This window comes from Pristiophorus japonicus, chromosome 7 (genome assembly GCF_044704955.1).
Source record: "Pristiophorus japonicus isolate sPriJap1 chromosome 7, sPriJap1.hap1, whole genome shotgun sequence".
Lineage (NCBI taxonomy): Eukaryota > Metazoa > Chordata > Chondrichthyes > Pristiophoridae > Pristiophorus > Pristiophorus japonicus.
The window spans coordinates 243,701,864-243,719,665 of NC_091983.1; the positions used below are offsets into that span (position 1 = coordinate 243,701,864).

Here is a 17,802-nt window from a genome sequence, read left to right on the forward strand (position 1 = left end):
AGAGGAGGAGGACGAGGAGGTGGACGCTGACCTCGGGCCACACAATCAGGTTGACGCTGAAGCCATGCCCCCGCCCCCCCTGTAGACCGCAGGAAAGGGCCCATGGCGGCATCATAGCTGCAAGACTCTTGCATCAGGAGCTCATAAATGAGCGCTTTGCTTGTAAGAACGTTGGTGGTATTTACAAAGCTGACACACTACTGGGTGTACAGATCATATATCAAAGGTGTGCATCACCTTGGTGACAGTTAAAGTTTAAGTTGATTCAAGTTAAGTGTAATTATACCCTTTCATGTAACTGTGCAGCTATCTGAGCCAATGTGCAACAAGGTTATGTTAAATAAAAAATATTTAATCAGACCATTTGTCTGAAATCATAAGTATATGTGTAAAAACCACCCCAACCCACAACAAATTTATCACATTTACATCATCACAATGGTCCCCATTTCCAGCAATACAGAACACAAATGCAAACCAACAAGGTAGCCCCCTCGCCCTGACCCTCCCACCAAAATAGCAGCAGCAACCTAAAAATATGCCCCAGACAACATCTGCGGTCATGCACCTCACTTTCCTTCTCCACCCCCCCCCCGCCCCCACTTCTCTTCCCCACCTCTACCCCTTCTCCTCCTGACTCCAAGCCGCCTGGCCGAGGAGCTCCTCAGGCGATGCTTCATTGGGGGGTGGGGGGATGATGGCAGAACTGCTGCTTGGACGGATATGGAAGAGGACGATTCCGAGACATGAACGTGCTCCGAGCCAGAAGCAAGATGTTCCTCCTGGCTCTCATGTGTCGTTGGCAAAGGGGGTGCGGCACCTTGGGGTGCAGTGCCGTGCTCCGGACCACTGGGAGCCCTCTGCCACTAGTGTTCCTGGCTAACAACTCCAGGGCCTCCTCCATCCCTTCCATGTTATGTATTATTTGTTGGACAAAAACTCGGTACCTTCATTGTGCTTAATAAGCTTTTTGCTGCTGGTGAATCTCCCTCGTGCCTTACACAACATCCAAACAAGCTCACACCACACCCACACACGCTTTCAGTCCCTCTCTGCTCCCTCTCTGTCTCCTCTCTGCGCATGTAATGATGACCCCTGACCTCCTGAATCGCGGGAAATGAACGTTGCCATGCCGTTGCTAAGGACGGCGACACTTTACGGCAGAAGGTCAGAGATTAACGCCAACGCCCATTTCAGATCGCTCTCGGTAACGCCCAATTTTTAAAATGGAGACTAGGGACTTTGAAAATGGGCGACAAACTGTCGATCTGAAGACCATTTTTACCGCCCACACCGGAAATAACGCTCATTTTTGGGCGATCTGCACAAAAGTGTAAAATCTAGCCCATCGTCTTTCTTTGTTATATTTATTGCCTGCTTATTAAAGAGAATACACCACATTAATCATGTTTTAATCTTAACCTATAACCAGATTTTACCTATTATTGGTGGGTCAGCTTCTTGGTAAAAGAATTGAATTGTTTTTCTACCACCTTTCGAAAAGAAATCATCATAAGGTTGGAGCTGTCAACAAAAAGTATTAATGGTTAATTTATTTTTCAAGTCATAACTGTATTTTGTATAAGCACATTATATTGCTCTACTTCATTCAGCTTATGAAAATAAAAATTAAATAAAATGGAATTGACCCAGGTATCCTTCCCAAGTATTTTTTAATTATTATATCTTTTCCACTCAATTCTGCAATCAAATCTGCAATCATCAACAAGATTATCAGAACTCCCATGGTGCTGCTCACAGATAGTCTGAGGTCTATAGAATAGTTGTTAATAATTAACTGCTAATCCGGTTTGTCCCTTTAAAGCCACTGCTCTGAATACATAAATCCAGATAACTGGATAATCTTCTTTGGTCAAAAGACAGTTATAAATGCTTGTAAATTTCAGGTTCCAGATCAATGATTGGGCCATAAATTGCGGCCTCTCCGGATGCATACGATGCCCGTATGCATCTGAAGAGGCCTTGCAAATGCCAATTCTTGCCGCACGTTGCGCATGCGCCGAGAACCGGCATTTGCGATCAGATCGCACACATCCCCAGGAGAAGGACATTTGTGTGCAGAGATTTGCATGGAAAACATATAAAAATAAAATTATCACTTTTATATTTAAAACCCTGTCCATTAAATCATATTTTTAAAAAATTCAAAACATTTAATTACATTCAATTTCAATTAATTTTAAATATGTGAAGTGATTTTTTTTCATTGTGTTGTGTTTCTGTACAAATGGAGCTCCCATTATTATCAATGAGAATACTCCATTTTCATTGGTGGTCCAGGCGCACATGATCCCAGGTTGCGCTTACGTTCCTGGGATGCGAGAGCCCATACGTTGGGCTGCGCAGCCAGGCTTCAGACCATAAGTGTATGTACGTTCCTCCAGGTCCACCAGGTACTTTCGGAAAAAACATTTTGTCGGAGGTGTCTACCTTCAGGGAAGCCTCCGACCATAACTTTCAGGCCATTGGCTTTTCATCTATTTTTAAGATTGTTTTGGCATCTGTATCATAGAAACATAGAAAATAGGTGCAGGAGTAGACAATTCGGCCCTTCAAGCCTGCACCGCCATTCAATGAGTTCATGGCTGAACATGCAACTTCAGTATCCCATTCCTGCTTTCTCGCCATACCCCTTGATCCCCCCAGTAGTAAGGACTACATTTAACTCCTTCTTGAATACATTTAGTGAATTGGCCTCAACAACTTTCTGTGGTAGAGAATTCCACAGGTTCACCACTCTCTGGGTGAAGAAGTTTCTCCTCATCTCGGTCCTAAATGGCTTACCCCTTATCCTTAGAATGTGACCCCTGGTTCTGCACTTCCCCAACATTGGGGACATTCTTCCTGCCTCTACCCTGTCTAAACCCGTCAGAATTTTTAACGTTTCTATGAGATCCCCTCTCATTCGTCTGAACTCTAGTAAATACAAGCCCAGTTGATCCAGTCTTTCTTGATATGTCAGTCCCTCCATCCTGGGAATCAGTCTGGTGAACCTTCGCTGCACTCCCTCAATAGCAAGAACGTCCTTACTCAAGTTAGGAGACCAAAACTGTACACAATACTCCAGGTGTGGCCTCACCAAGGCCCTGTACAACTGTAGTAACACCTCCCAATTCCACTTGCTATGAAGGCCAACATGCCATTTGCTTTCTTAACCACCTGCTGTACTTGCATGCCAACCTTCAATGACTGATGTACCATGACACCCAGGTCTCGTTGCACCTCCCCTTTTCCTAATCTGTCACCATTCAGATAATAGTCTGTCTCTCTGTTTTTACCACCAAAGTGGATAACCTCACATTTATCCACATTATATTTCATCTGCCATGCATTTGCCCACTCACCTAACCTATCCAAGTCACTCTGCAGCCTCATAGCATCCTCCTCGCAGCTCACACTGCCACCCAACTTAGTGTCATCCACAAATTTGGAGATACTACATTTAATCCCCTCGTCTAAATCATTAATGTACAATGTAAACAGCTGGGGCCCCAGCACAGAACCTTGCGGTACCCCACTAGTCACTGTCTGCCATTCTGAAAAGTACCCATTTACTCCTACTATTTGCTTCCTGTCTGCCAACCAGTTCTCAATCCATGTCAGCACACTACCCTCAATCCCATATGCTTTAACTTTGCACATTATTCTCTTGTGTGGGACCTTGTCGAAAGCCTTCTGAAAGTCCAAATACACCACATCAACTGGTTCTCCCTTGTCCACTCTACTGGAAACATCCTCAAAAAATTCCAGATTTGTCAAGCATAATTTCCCTTTCACAAATCCATGCTGACTTGGACCTATCATGTCACCTCTTTCCAAATGCGCTGTTACGACATCCTTAATAATTGATTCCATCATTTTACCCACTACCGATGTCAGGCTGACCGGTCTATAATTCCGTTTTCTCTCCCTCCTTTTTTAAAAAGTGGGGTTACATTGGCTACCCTCCACTCCATAGGAACTGATCCAGAGTCAATGGAATGTTGGAAAATGACTGTCAATGCATCCGCAACTTCCAAGGCAACCTCCTTAAGTACTCTGGGATGCAGACCATCAGTCCCATCAATTTCCCCAACACAATTTCCCGACTAATAAGGATTTCCCTCAGTTCTTCCTTCTTACTAGACCCTCTGACTCCCTTTATATCTGGAAGGTTGTTGAGAGATTATGAGAAATGTGCACTACATATAAGGTAACTGAAATTATGTATGTGGCTATTTAGGGATGGATCTGGGACATGGCTCAACCTCCATTGAACCTGTCCCATACCCTGAGTTTAGGATACTGATATATTACGGTTCAGTGCCCACACTATTTCTGAAGCACGTCAGCTTTCGCTTTAAGTACGATTTTGCTGTGGCACTTTGCTGCGGCAAAGCTGACCTGTGGCAGCACAATAAAAACAGAAAATTACACTGCGCACTTCCTGTTTTTGCCACTTTCAGAAATGCAATTGCCAAAACCAACCTTAAATGGTCCTTAAAAACACTGGACACCTGAGACAATCTGTCTGCCCATTTGTGGCCATCCCCACCACGACTGAGACTTCTGAGGGGTGGGAAAAGGAGCAAAACTGGGATGTACCCCAAATTCTTCCCTGGTCACCCAGAAAGCGCTCCATTTGTGACCCCAAGAATGAGGAATTTTTGGATCAAGAGCTTATAATACAATGATAGATCTCCTGTGGAGTTGCTAATGGTGAGTTAGAGATTAAGATACTACAGGGATTGTGTGTGGATGTGGAAAGGAACATTCTACCAGACTGATGCCAAACCCAGTATCACGATACACTGGGTTCTATCTGTCAAACAATTATTCCTGCATTTAAAAAGGCAAATAGAACAAGTCCAGGAAACTATAAACCAGTTAACTCAACATCGGTGGTAGAAAAGATAAAGGGGGTAAACTTGTCCCTTTTTTGTACCCCGTAAGGGCCTCCGGAGGGTGCAAGGCACGTTTTGCCCGGGGGAGGGGGCGCTACCGCCTCTTGGGAACTTGCCCCCGAGGTTTGGGAGGCGCTGCCTTGGCAGTTAGCGCCACGGGCCGCCATACAACCGGCGATGACATCATTGCCATGCGCGACAACCCTTCACTGCCCCGCGAGGCTGGCACGGACGATGTCAATGCCATTTTCGCAGGTCACGATTCTGGCGGACATCCGCTTTCAGGCACTGTTTAAGGGGAAGGCCTGCAGCGTCACGGGCAGCCATCTTTTTTTGTCAGCTGACTCGTGGGTCAGCTCAATGATAAGAACATAAGACTTAGGAACAGGAGTAGGCCATACGGCTCCTCGAGCCTGCTCCACCATTCAATAAGATCATGGCTGATCCGATCATGGACTCAGCTCCGCTTCCCCGCCAGTTCCCCATAAACCCCTTATCCCGTTATCGTTTAAGAAACTGTCTATTTCTGTCTTAAATTTATTCAATGTCCCAGCTTCCACAACTCTCTGAGGCAGCAAATGCCACAGATTTACAACACTAAGAAAATAAATTTCTCCTCATGTCCGTCTTAAGTGGGCGGCCCCTTATTCTAAGATTATGCCCTCTAGTTCTAGTCTCCCCCATCAGTGGAAACATCCGCTCTGCATCCTACTTGTCAAGCCCTCTCATAATCCTATACGTTTCGATAAGATCACCTCTCATTCTTCTGAATTCCAATGAGTAGAGGCCCAACCTCGTCAATCTTTCCTAGTCAACCCCCTCATCCCCGGAATCAATCTAGTGAGCCTTCTCTGAACTGCCTCCAAAGCAAGTATATCCTTTCGTAAATATGGAAACCAAAACTGCACGCAGTATTCCAGGTGTGGCCTCACCAATACCCTGTATAGCTATAGCAAGACTGCCCTGCTTTTATACTCCATACCCTTTGCAATAAAGGTCAAGATTCTATTGGCCTTCCTGATCACTTGCTGTACCTGCATACTATCCTTTAGTGTTTCATGCACAAGTACCACCAGGTCCAGATACACTGCAGCACTTTGCAATCTTTCTCCATTTAAATAATAACTTGCACTTTGATTTTTTTCAGCCAAAGTGCATGACCTCACACTTTCCAACATTATACTCCATCTGCTAAATTTTTGTCTATTCACTTAGCCTGTTTATGTCCTTTTTGCAGATTCTTTGTGTCCTCCTCACACATTGCTTTGCCTCCCATCTTTGTTAGGAATCTTGAGAAGGAATTTCTTCTCCCAGAGGGTTGTGAATCTGTGGAATTCTCTGCCCAAGGAAGCAGTTGAGGCTAGCTCATTGAATGTATTCAAGTCACTGATAGATAGATTTTTAACCAATAAGGGAATTAAGGGTTACGGGGAGCGGGCGGGTAAGTGGAGCCGAGTCCACGGCCAGGTCAGCCATGATCTTGTTAAATGGCGGAACAGGCTCGAGGGGCTAGATGGCCTACTCCTGTTCCTAATTCTTATGTTCTTATGTTCTTATGTATCGTCAGCAAACTTGGCAACGTTACACTCAGTCCCTTCTTCCAAGTCGTTAATATTGATTGTAAATAGTTGGGGTTTCAGCACTGATCCCTGCGGCATCCTACTAGTTACTGGTTGCCAACCAGAGAATGAACCATTTATCCCGACTCTCTGTTTTCTCTGTTAGTCAGCCAATCCTCTATCCATGCTAATATATTACCCCCAACCCCGTGAACCTTGTGCAGTAACCTTTTATATGGCACCTTGTCAAATGTGGAAGTCCAAATACACCACATCCACTTTATCCACCCTGTTCGTTACATTCTCAAAGAAATCCAGCAAATTTGTCAAACATGACTTCCCCTTCATAAATCGATGCTGACTCTGCCTGTCCAAATTTTGCTTTTCCAAATGTCCTGATACTGCTTCTTTAATAATGGACTCTAACATTTTCCTAACCACAGATGTTAGGCTAACTGTTATATAGTTTCCTGCTTTTTGTCGGACTCCTTTTTTAAATAGGTGTGTTACATTTGCAGTTTTCCAATCTGCTGGGAATTCCCCAGAATCCAGGGAATTTTGGTAAATTACAACCAATGCATCCACAATCCCTGCCGCTACTTCTCTTAAGACCCTAGGATGCAAGCCATCAGGTTCAGGGATTTATCTGCTTAGTGTGGCCTGGTCCGCCATTGTGCAGCCTGCCACTCAGTCTTGGGTGCCAGGCTGCTGGCCCAGTCTCACGCTTCCCTGGTGGTCCAATGGCGGTCACCAAAGGGCCGAGCAGAGTGCACAGCGGCCCTCCACTTTAATAGAAGTGCCGGCACCACCCCCAAAAGGAAGCGGAGCACCGGAGACAGCGCTCAGCTTCCTTTGAGGGGCGGCACGCTCAATTCCACGGCAGCGGTGGACTTCCAGGCCGAACGATAAAAGTCCCGGCCCCCAATCGGGGCCAGGGGCAATTTCGCCCCGAATAACTCTTTACTCAAAGATGTAATCGAAAAACATCTAAAAACTGAAAATATGGATTTTAAAAAGGGTGGGTCATGCTTGAGCAATCTTATTGAATTCTTTGAATAAGTAACAGAACAAGTAGATACGGGTAATGCAGTAGATGTAAATATTTGAATTTTGAAAAGGCCGTTGATAAGCAAACTCATGACTATGGTCAGAGCATGTCAGGGGACACGTAGCAGAATAGATAGCAAGTTAGTTGCAGAACAGAAACCATAGGAGTAGGAGTTAAGGTTAGCTACTCAGACTGGCAAAAGTTGGGAAGTAGTGTTCCACTAAGACCACTGTTCACAATTTAGTCTCGGACATCGGATGTACAATTTCAAAATTTGTAGAACACACCAAATTGGGGGGGAAGATGACTGCAACAAAATATAAGACGACATTAATAAACTTGCAGAATGTTGCGTGTAATTAGCAAATTAATTTCAATGTAGAGAAATGTTACATTTTGGTAGGAAGGTTAAGGAGCCACATACTACGAATCTGAATGGGGTAGAGGAGCAAATGAATCTACAAGTACAGATACATGACTAAAAGTAGCGACGCAGGTTAATAAGGTCATAAAAAAAGCAAGCCAAGCACTGAGGTTAATTTCAAGAGGGATTGAATTGAAAAGCAGAGCAGTTTCGTAAACATATTTAACTGTGGTTAGACATAAGGTGCACAGTTCTGGTTTCCATATTATAAAATGAATAGAGGCAATGGAGAAGGTGCAAAGAATATTTACTAGAATGATATCAGAACTGAAAGGTTATATCTGTCATGTTTGTCTGCTTGGGGTTACTAGCCACCAGGTTGCGCCACTGCCGGAGGTTATTGGGCTGTATACACGTGTGCGCGGGCCAGGTATAAAATACAAGCCATCATGTAATGTAATCACTTTGGGCCCTAATAAAGCAGAGCCAGGTTTGGACCTGTGTTAGTTTACAGTATTCAGTCTATCGAGTTATTACATACATAACGTTTGGCAACGAGTTAACTTAAGAACCCTCGCATGCAAAAATGAGCAAAGTTGGAATTCTGGAGAGATTCGTGGAGGGAAAGGACTGGGCAGGTTTTGTAGCTCGCCTGGACCATTACTTCGTGGCCAACAAAATGGAGGAACCTACTGACGCAGTTAGGCGCAGGGCGGTCTTCCTCACGGTTTGCGGTCCGAAAATCTATGGACTCATAAAGAATCTTCTCTCACCTGCAAGTCCAACGGACAAGGACTATGAGGAATTGTGTGCTCTGGTACGTGACCATCTCAAACCAGAAGAAGGCATCATCATCTCACGATATCGATTCTACACGCATGTTCGTTCTGAGGGCCAGGATGTGTCGGAATTCTTTGCCGACGTCTAGCTGGACCGTGTAAGTTCAAAAACGTGTTGGGAGACTTTTGTAATTGGCATCAACCACGAGGTGATCCTGCGTAAGCTACTGGCGGCGGAGACGCTGGATTTGAGCAAGGCCATCACAATTGCCTAGGCATGCATGACGACGGACAAAAACTTAAAGCAGATATCAAAAAATCGGAACTCGGTAAGTACCGTCGTTTGGCAGAGCTGCATATGGCAGGGCCTACTCGACTGCAGATGCGAAACCTGTGGCTGCCCAAAGTCCGCCAATGGGAATTAATCCGATTTCACCGTGTTGGCATTGTGGGGTCAATCATCGGCCTCATCAGTGTCAGTTTAAACAGTACATTTGTAAAGGCTGTTTGAGGCTGGGGCATCTCCAGCGCATGTGTCCGCAACTGAGCAAGCGTGCTGCGACACAACACGTGGAGGATGATGATCAGTATAACGCGGATCCGGATATGCAATCCGAGATACCAGAGGAGGAAGTGTATGGACTATATTCGTTCCTAACAACGAGCCAACCGATAATGATTAATGTGAAACTTAACGGTGTGCCGGTACCGATGGAATTGGATACGAGTCAATCAGTAATGAGCCAGAGGACATTCGACAAGCTGTGGGATACTAAGGCTGTGAGGCCTAAGCTGAGTCCACTCAATGCCAAGTTGTGTACGTACACTAAAGAACTCATAATGGTGATTGGCAGTGCAAAAGTCAAGGTGTCGTATGATGGTGCGGTTCATGATTTACCATTATGGATTGTTCCAGGCAATGGTCCAACGCTGTTCGGCAGGAATTGGCTGGAAAAAATCAAATGGAATTGAAACGATATCAAAGCGTTGTCATCGGAGGATGATACTCCATGTATTCAAGTGCTGAGCAAGTTCCCCTCGCTGTTTGAACCAGGCATCAAACATTTTCACGGAAGCCAAGATGCAGATCCACGTGGATTCGGATGCAAGACCCATCCATCATAAAGCTCGGGCGGTTCCGTACATGATGAAGGAGAAGGACGAAATTGAACTGGACAGACTCCAGAGTGAAGGAGTCATATCATGGGCCAGCCACATGTTCCTGTGTTGAAGAGTGATGGCACTGTCAGGATTTGTGGCGACTACAAGGTTATGATCAACCGAGTTTCCAAACAGGATCAATACCAGTTACCGGAGGCTGTTGACATGTTTGCAACGCTAGTCGGGGGAGGAAGTCGTTAACTAAACTGGATCTGACGTTGGCCTACATGACACAGGAGATGGTTGAGACGTCGAAGAATCTTACGTGCATCAACACTCATAAAGGACTGTTTAGCTACAACAGGAGTCCTTTTGGAATTCGCTCTGCTGCAGCCATATTTCAGAGGAACATGGAGAGTCTACTGAAGTCCGCCCCTAGAACCATCGTGTTCCAAGATGATATCCTGGTTACAGATCGTGACACCGCCGAACATCTGAATAACCTGGAAGAGGTTCTATATCGTCTGGACAAAGTGGGACTCAGACTGAAACGTTCGAAGTGTGTCTTCATGGCACCGGAAGTCAAATCCCTGGGGAGGAAAATTGCTGCGGACGACATCAGGCCTATGGACTCGAAAACCAAGGCCATCAAAAATGCACCAAAGCCTCAGAATGTGACTCAGCTGCATTCATTCCTTGGTCTACTCAACTACTTCGGTAATTTCCTACCGAGATTGAGCACTTCATTAGAGCCACCGCACATGCTGCTAAGAAAAGGCAACAACTGGGTTTGGGGTGCGCCTCAAGATAGAGCTTTTGAGAAAGCTACTAATCTGCTTTGCTCTAACAAGCTGCTGGTACATAATGATCCGTGCAAGCGTCTAGTATTGGCCTGTGACGCTTCGTCATAGGGAGTTGGTTGCATGCTCAACAAGCTAATGAGTAAACTACAATCTGCTACGTATGCTTCGAAAAGTTGGTCAAAGGCGGAAAGAGCCTACAGCAGTGGTTGAAAAAGAAGCATTAGCCTGTGTGTATGGGGTTAAAAAGATGCATCAATACCCATTTGGTCTTCGGTTTGAACTGGAAACAGATCACAAGCTACTCATTTCATTGTTTTCGGAAAGCAAAGATATCAATACCAATGCATTGTCCCGCATTCAGAGCTGGGCGCTGACATTATCTGTCTATGATTATGTCATTCGTCATAGACCTGGCACTGAGAATTGTGCCGATGCATGAGCCGCCTGCCATTGCCCACACCAGAAGTGAAGACTCCACAACCTGCAGACCTACTGTTAGTTATGGATGCTTTTGAAAGTGAAAGAACCCCTGTCACGGCTCAACAAGTTAAGACCTGGACCAGCCAGGACCCGATATTATCGGTTGTGAAAAGTTGTGTCCTGAGTGATGATTGGTCTGCCATACCCAAGCAAATGGATGATGAGACCAAACCGTACAACCATCGCAACCGAACTATCCATTCAGTCAGATTGTTTACTGTGGGGTAATCGTGTTGTATGCCCAAGAAAGGTAGAGAGAAATTTGTACATGATCTACATTCTGGAACTGCAGCTACATTTTTGGAATGATACATCTTTAATTAATACTTTCTGTGCTGTATCATAGCACTCATCCCGGTATTGTCATGATGAAAGCCATTGCCAGGTCTCAAGAATGGTGGCTTGGAATCGACTCTAATCTGGAATCATGTGTGCATCAGTGCAACACTTGCACGCAGCTAAGTAAAGCACCAGCGGAATCGCCGCTGAGTCTACGGTGATGGCCATCTAATCCATGGTCCAGGATCCACATCGACTTTGCAGGTCCCTTCCTGGAAAGATGTTTTTAGTTGTGGTGGATGCATATTCCAAGTCGATTGAGTGTATAATCATGTCATCCAGTACATCCACAGCTACCATTGAGAGCCTTCGTGTTATTTTTGCCACTCATGGTCTGCCCGACATCGTTGGAAGTGACAAAGGGCCTTACTTCATTAGTCTAGTTTCAAGAGTTCAAGAAACTCAATGGTATCAAAAATGAGGTCAGCACCATTCAATGGTCAAGCAGAGCGTACGGTCCAAACCATCAAGCAGAGTATGAAACGTGTAACTCAAGGTTCACTGCAGACTCGCTTGTCATGCATATTGCTTAGTTACAGGACAAGAACCCACACGCTTACCGGGGTTATCGTCAAGCTCAAGAATGGGCATACATGCAGGATACATGTTGATCAGATAAAGCTGTGGCACACAGATGAACCAGACCAGTCTGAGGAAGACACAGTGACCAACCAACCTACCCTCAGTCATCAGAGGACTCTGCTGTCATCAATGAATCTGGACTTTCAATCCCGGATATGGTCATTGCCATTCCCATCAGATCGGCTACCCAGCCCCCAGTCATAACAGACTCAGAACGCTCGGCCAAGGCTGGAGTTGAACTGAGACGATCAAGGTGCAGCAGTTATAATGGGTGACTTTAAAATAAACATAGATTGGGCTAACCAAACTGGAAGCAATACGGTGGAGGAGGATTTTCTGGAGTGCATAAGGGATGGTTTTTTAGACCAATATGTCGAGGAACCAACTAGGGGGGAGGCCATCTTAGACTGGGTGTTATGTAATGAGAGAGGATTAATTAGCAATCTCGTTGTGCGAGGCCCCTTGGGGAAGAGTGACCATAATATGGTGGAATTCTGCATTGGGATGGAGAATGAAACAGTTAATTCAGAGACCATGGTCCAGAACTTAAAGAAGGCTAACTTTGAAGGTATGAGGCGTGAATTGGCTGGGATGGATTGGCGAATGATACTTAAGGGGTTGACTGTGGATGGGAATGGCAGACATTTAGAGACCGCATGGATGAACTACAACAATTGTACATTCCTATCTGGCATAAAAATAAAAAAGGGAAGGTGGCTCAACCGTGGCTATCAAGGGAAATCAGGGATAGTATTAAAGCCAAGGAAGTGGCATACAAATTGGCCAGAAATAGCAGCGAACCTGGGGACTGGGAGAAATTTAGAACTCAGCAGAGGAGGACAAAGGGTTTGATTAGGGCAGGGAAAATGGAGTATGAGAAGAAGCTTGCAGGGAACATTAAGACGGATTGCAAAAGTTTCTATAGATATGTAAAGAGAAAAAGGTTAGTAAAGACAAACGTAGGTCCGCTGCAGTCAGAATCAGGGGAAGTCATAACGGGGAACAAAGAAATGGCGGACCAATTGAACAAGTACTTTGGCTCGGTATTCACGAAGGAGGACACGAACAACCTTCCGGTTATAAAAGGGGTCGGGGGGTCTAGTAAGGAGGAGGAACTGAGGGAAATCCTTATTAGCCGGGAAATTGTGTTGGGGAAATTGATGGGATTGAAGGCCGATAAATCCCCAGGGCCTGATGGACTGCATCCCAGAGTACTTAAGGAGGTGGCCTTGGAAATAGTGGATGCGTTGACAGTCATTTTCCAACATTCCATTGACTCTGGATCAGTTCCTATGGAGTGGAGGGTAGCCGATGTAACCCCACTTTTTAAAAAAGGAGGGAGAGAGAAAACAGGGAATTATAGACCGGTCAGCCTGACATCGGTAGTGGGTAAAATGATGGAATCAATTATTAAAGATGTCATAGCAGTGCATTTGGAAAGAGGTGACATGATAGGTCCAAGTCAGCATGGATTTGTGAAAGGGAAATCATGCTTGACAAATCTTCTGGAATTTTTTGAGGATGTTTCCAGTAGAGTGGATAAGGGAGAACCAGTTGATGTGGTATATTTGGACTTTCAGAAGGCGTTCGACAAGGTCCCACACAAGAGATTGATGTGCAAAGTTAGAGCACATGGGATTGGGGGTAGTGTACTGACATGGATTGAGAACTGGTTGTCAGACAGGAAGCAATGAGTAGGAGTAAATGGGTACTTTTCAGAATGGCAGGCAGTGACTAGTGGGGTACCGCAAGGTTCTGTGCTGGGGCCCCAGCTGTTTACACTGTACATTAATGATTTAGATGAGGGGATTAAATGTAGTATCTCCAAATTTGCGGATGACACTAAGTTGGGTGGCAGTGTGAGCTGCGAGGAGGATGCTGTGAAGGCTGCAGAGCGACTTGGATAGGTTAGGTGAGTGGGCAAATGCATGGCAGATGAAGTATAATGTGGATAAATGTGAGGTTATCCACTTTGGTGGTAAAAACAGAGAGACAGACTATTATCTGAATGGTGACAGATTAGGAAAAGGGGAGGTGCAAAGAGACCTGGGTGTCATGGTACATCAGTCATTGAAGGTTGGCATGCAGGTGCAGCAGGCGGTTAAGAAAGCAAATGGCATGTTGGCCTTCATAGCAAGGGGATTTGAGTACAGGGGCAGGGAGGTGTTGCTACAGTTGTACAGAGCATTGGTGAGGCCACACCTGGAGTATTGTGTACAGTTTTGGACTCCTAACCTGAGGAAGGACATTCTTGCTATTGAGGGAGTGCAGCGAAGGTTCACCAGACTGATTCCCGGGATGGCGGGACTGACCTATCAAGAAAGACTGGATCAACTGGGCTTGTATTCACTGGAGTTCAGAAGAATGAGAGGGGACCTCATAGAAACATTTAAAATTCTGACGGGGTTAGACAGGTTAGATGCAGGAAGAATGTTCCCAATGTTGGGGAAGTCCAGAACCAGAGGTCACAGTCTAAGGATAAGGGGTAAGCCATTTAGGACCGAGATGCGGAGGAACTTCTTCACCCAGAGAGTGGTGAACCTGTGGAATTCTCTACCACAGAAAGTTGTTGAGGCCAATTCACTAAATATATTCAAAAAGGAGTTAGATGAGGTCCTTACTACTAGGGGGATCAAGGGGTATGGCGAGAAAGCAGGAATGGGGTACTGAAGTTGAATGTTCAGCCATGAACTCATTGAATGGCGGTGCAGGCTAGAAGGGCCGAATGGCCTACTCCTGCACCTATTTTCTATGTTTCTATGTAACTCAGGAGCGGAAAGCCCTGGACCGTTTCAATTGTAAAAAGACTGTTACTCATATCTTAAAGGGGGATATTGTCATGTATGTATACTTGGTGTTACTAGCCACCAGGTGGCACCACGGTCGGAGGTTATTGGGCTTTACGCACGTGTGTGCAGCCCAGGTATAAAAGGCAAGCCATCATGTAATGTGATCACTTTGGGCCCCAATAAAGCAGAGCCAGGTTTGGACCTGTGTTAGTTTACAGTCTATCGAGTTATTACATATATGACAATATCCATCAAGCTAGAGCTCATTTCCCGAGAAAAGACAACACTGAGAGGTGGCCTGATGAAGGTATTCAAGATTATGGGGCCAAAATTCATTAATTCACTGCCCGCTGCCGCCGACATTGCTCTTGCAGATCCGCCCAGTACCACTTTCGAGGTGGCCTGCAGCGGGCGGGAGGGGAGAGCCACCGGGAACCGCCCGCTGACGTCAGCGGACGGCCAAGTGGCGCAACTGACCTCCCGCCCGCCGAGCTCCCATATTGATGCGGGCGTGAGTCGGCACCAGCACAGGGTGGAATGCTGTGAGGAGGCTAGTCTGTCCCCGCCGGTAAGTATGAAGAACCTGAAAAAAAAGGTTAGTGAACATTTTTTTTAAAAAACATTTTCCAGTGACTTACTTGGATGGAGTCCCCTAAAGGTCTTCTGATAGCTTTTTATTTTTTAATGATTTTTTTTTCAGGTCTTCGACCCCCCCATGGGACCGACTCCAGCCTCGGCGGCACTTGGGTGACAAGCGCTGAGAATCTGTATCAATGTAGCTACTAACTTTATATGTATTATCCGTACTAATTTCAAATGTATTAACTCTTTCTAAAATGGCCGCTCATGGTTATCGCTGACTCTTCAGATCTCACAAAGGGGAGAACAATGAGTAACTTGTTTTTGTGAAACAACCTTGAGGAACCATCTGATAATAATGGGAATGTAGCAACAGATGTAGGGGCCAAACTGTAGGAATACCCAGAGAAGCAGAACTGTGCATTCCTTGCCTGCAAAACAAAGATAAGCTGGAGATGACTTAATCTTCACTCATGATTCGGGACATTGCTTACTTCACTGTGTAAATGACTAATTTAGCTTGTATCTATGCCACAGTAGTTGATGTGATAGGACAATGAAAAGGAGTTGTACCGATCATGAACTGTATTGTGAATGTTTGAAAATGTATAGAATGTGAATGTTTGAAAATGTATAGAGACATTGAAGTTGAGAATGTTGGAAAATGTATAAGCAATAGAGACAGTGAAGTGAACAAAGGGATAATGGAAAATAACTAAAAGAATGTCAGACTGCAAATATTACAACATCAGCACCATTAACAGACTTTCTCACAGTCTTAGTTACTAGTCACGCCAGTAAAATTGTAACATTTAGAAGCAATGCCTGAGAAAGTTCTTTGAGCAAAGTGTGAGAAAGTTCTTTGGGAAAAACAGCTCATATAGATGTCGGCTCATGAGTGGACAAAGGGAAGGAGGGATCAAAAGGGATAGGCTGAACTAGGATGTCACTCTAATTGTATCTTGTTATCTTGTACCGAAAATGTCTAACTGTTGTGCCTTCATAATGTAACGGCACTTGTCTGTAGGAAGTATCGAGAGAGCATTCCTTCTGTCTGATAAGTCCCGGCCGGTAAATCTTTGTAATAAAGACTGCTTTGTTATAAGCTTCTTTGGTGTTCGCCTCAGTGTATTCGCTGAAACAGATTGAGGGAAAAGAATCCAGAAATCAACATTATAACTGTCTTGTTTTTGTAATGATTTTTGCTTGCTCTGGTGGATTCGACAGACTCATGGAGTCGGTGCCCCTTTATCAGAGCAAGACTTCATCGATGAAGCCTGAATAAAGTTAGTTTGAACTAAACTTTAAAGTGTTCGAGTCAGTGTATTCGCTGAAACAGATTGAGGGAAAAGAATCCCTATCAACAGCGCCTCTGCTGTCGAGAATGAGACCTCCCGCCCGCTGCTGCCCAGATTGGCAGCATACGTCATCCATTTGCTGCCCGTCAACCTTCGAAGGGCCTCAGCGATGACTATCCTGCCCAAAGTACCGTCTGGTGCAGCACTTTGGGCGGCACTTGGGTGGGCGGAGGCTGTTATATATGCAGACTATAGTTATACTCTCTGTGTAGACACTGTATAGATGGATGGAGACTTGTTACCTGAAGTACTATCAATAAGATTTACACTGTGTATATACTATGCTGGCACCACTAGAAGGTGCAACTGGTGGAGACCGGGGTTTCCTGTCCCTGTGGCAGAGGCTGTCCACCAGAGGGCACTGCAGTGGGAGACCATAGAATCACCTGCATAGGTGTGCAGGGCCCAGGATAAAAGGCTGCCCAACATGCTTGTGTCTCACTCTGGAGTTACAAATAAAGGACCACGGTCACTACAGTTTGAGTACAACACATTGCCTCGTGGAGTCATTCATAAGTGCGTAACAGACATAACAATTGCGGACTTTCATGCAATTATGGCTACCTTTGGAACACTAAAAGATTTCGCAGAGGGCGATGATTGGGATGTCTTCACGGAAAGGCTCCAGCAATATTTCATAGCAAACGACCTGGCAGGGGAAACGGACACATTGGTGGAGAAGCGCAAGGCTATACTGTTGACCAGTTGTGGGCCCGAGGTCTACCGCCTCGTCAGGGACTTGCTGGCACCCACGAAGGCCAAGGATAAGACATACGATGAGCTGACTGAATTTATTCGTAACCATCTAAAACCAAAACAGAGCATCTTCATGGCCAGGCACAGATTCTACACTCACGGCAGAGCTGAGGGCCAGGAGATTGCAAAATATGCTGCCAATCTCAGGAGACTTGTAGCGCCGTGTGATTTCAGCACGCACCTCAACGAAGCATTACGAGACATCTTAGTTATGGGAATTGGCCACGAGGGCCTCCTTCACAAGCTATTATGTGCCAATGTGGATATCTGAACGGAATATATGGAATTAAGGACTGTAAAGTAAACGGGATATATGAAAATGTATAAGCCATGGAAGAATAGCTGGGAGAATGTCAGATTG

At 45.3% G+C, this 17,802-nt stretch overlaps 1 protein-coding gene across 1 annotated transcript in view; it reads right to left on the minus strand.

Moving 5' to 3' along the window:
- LOC139266712 (dynein axonemal heavy chain 8-like) overlaps window positions 1-17,802 on the minus strand; it is a 2,132,242-nt gene that overhangs the window by 1,976,089 nt on the left and 138,351 nt on the right. The window contains exon 4 of the mRNA XM_070884298.1: window positions 1,440-1,524. Coding sequence (XP_070740399.1) covers window positions 1,440-1,524 — 85 coding nt within the window. The remainder of the gene's footprint in view (window positions 1-1,439; window positions 1,525-17,802) is intronic.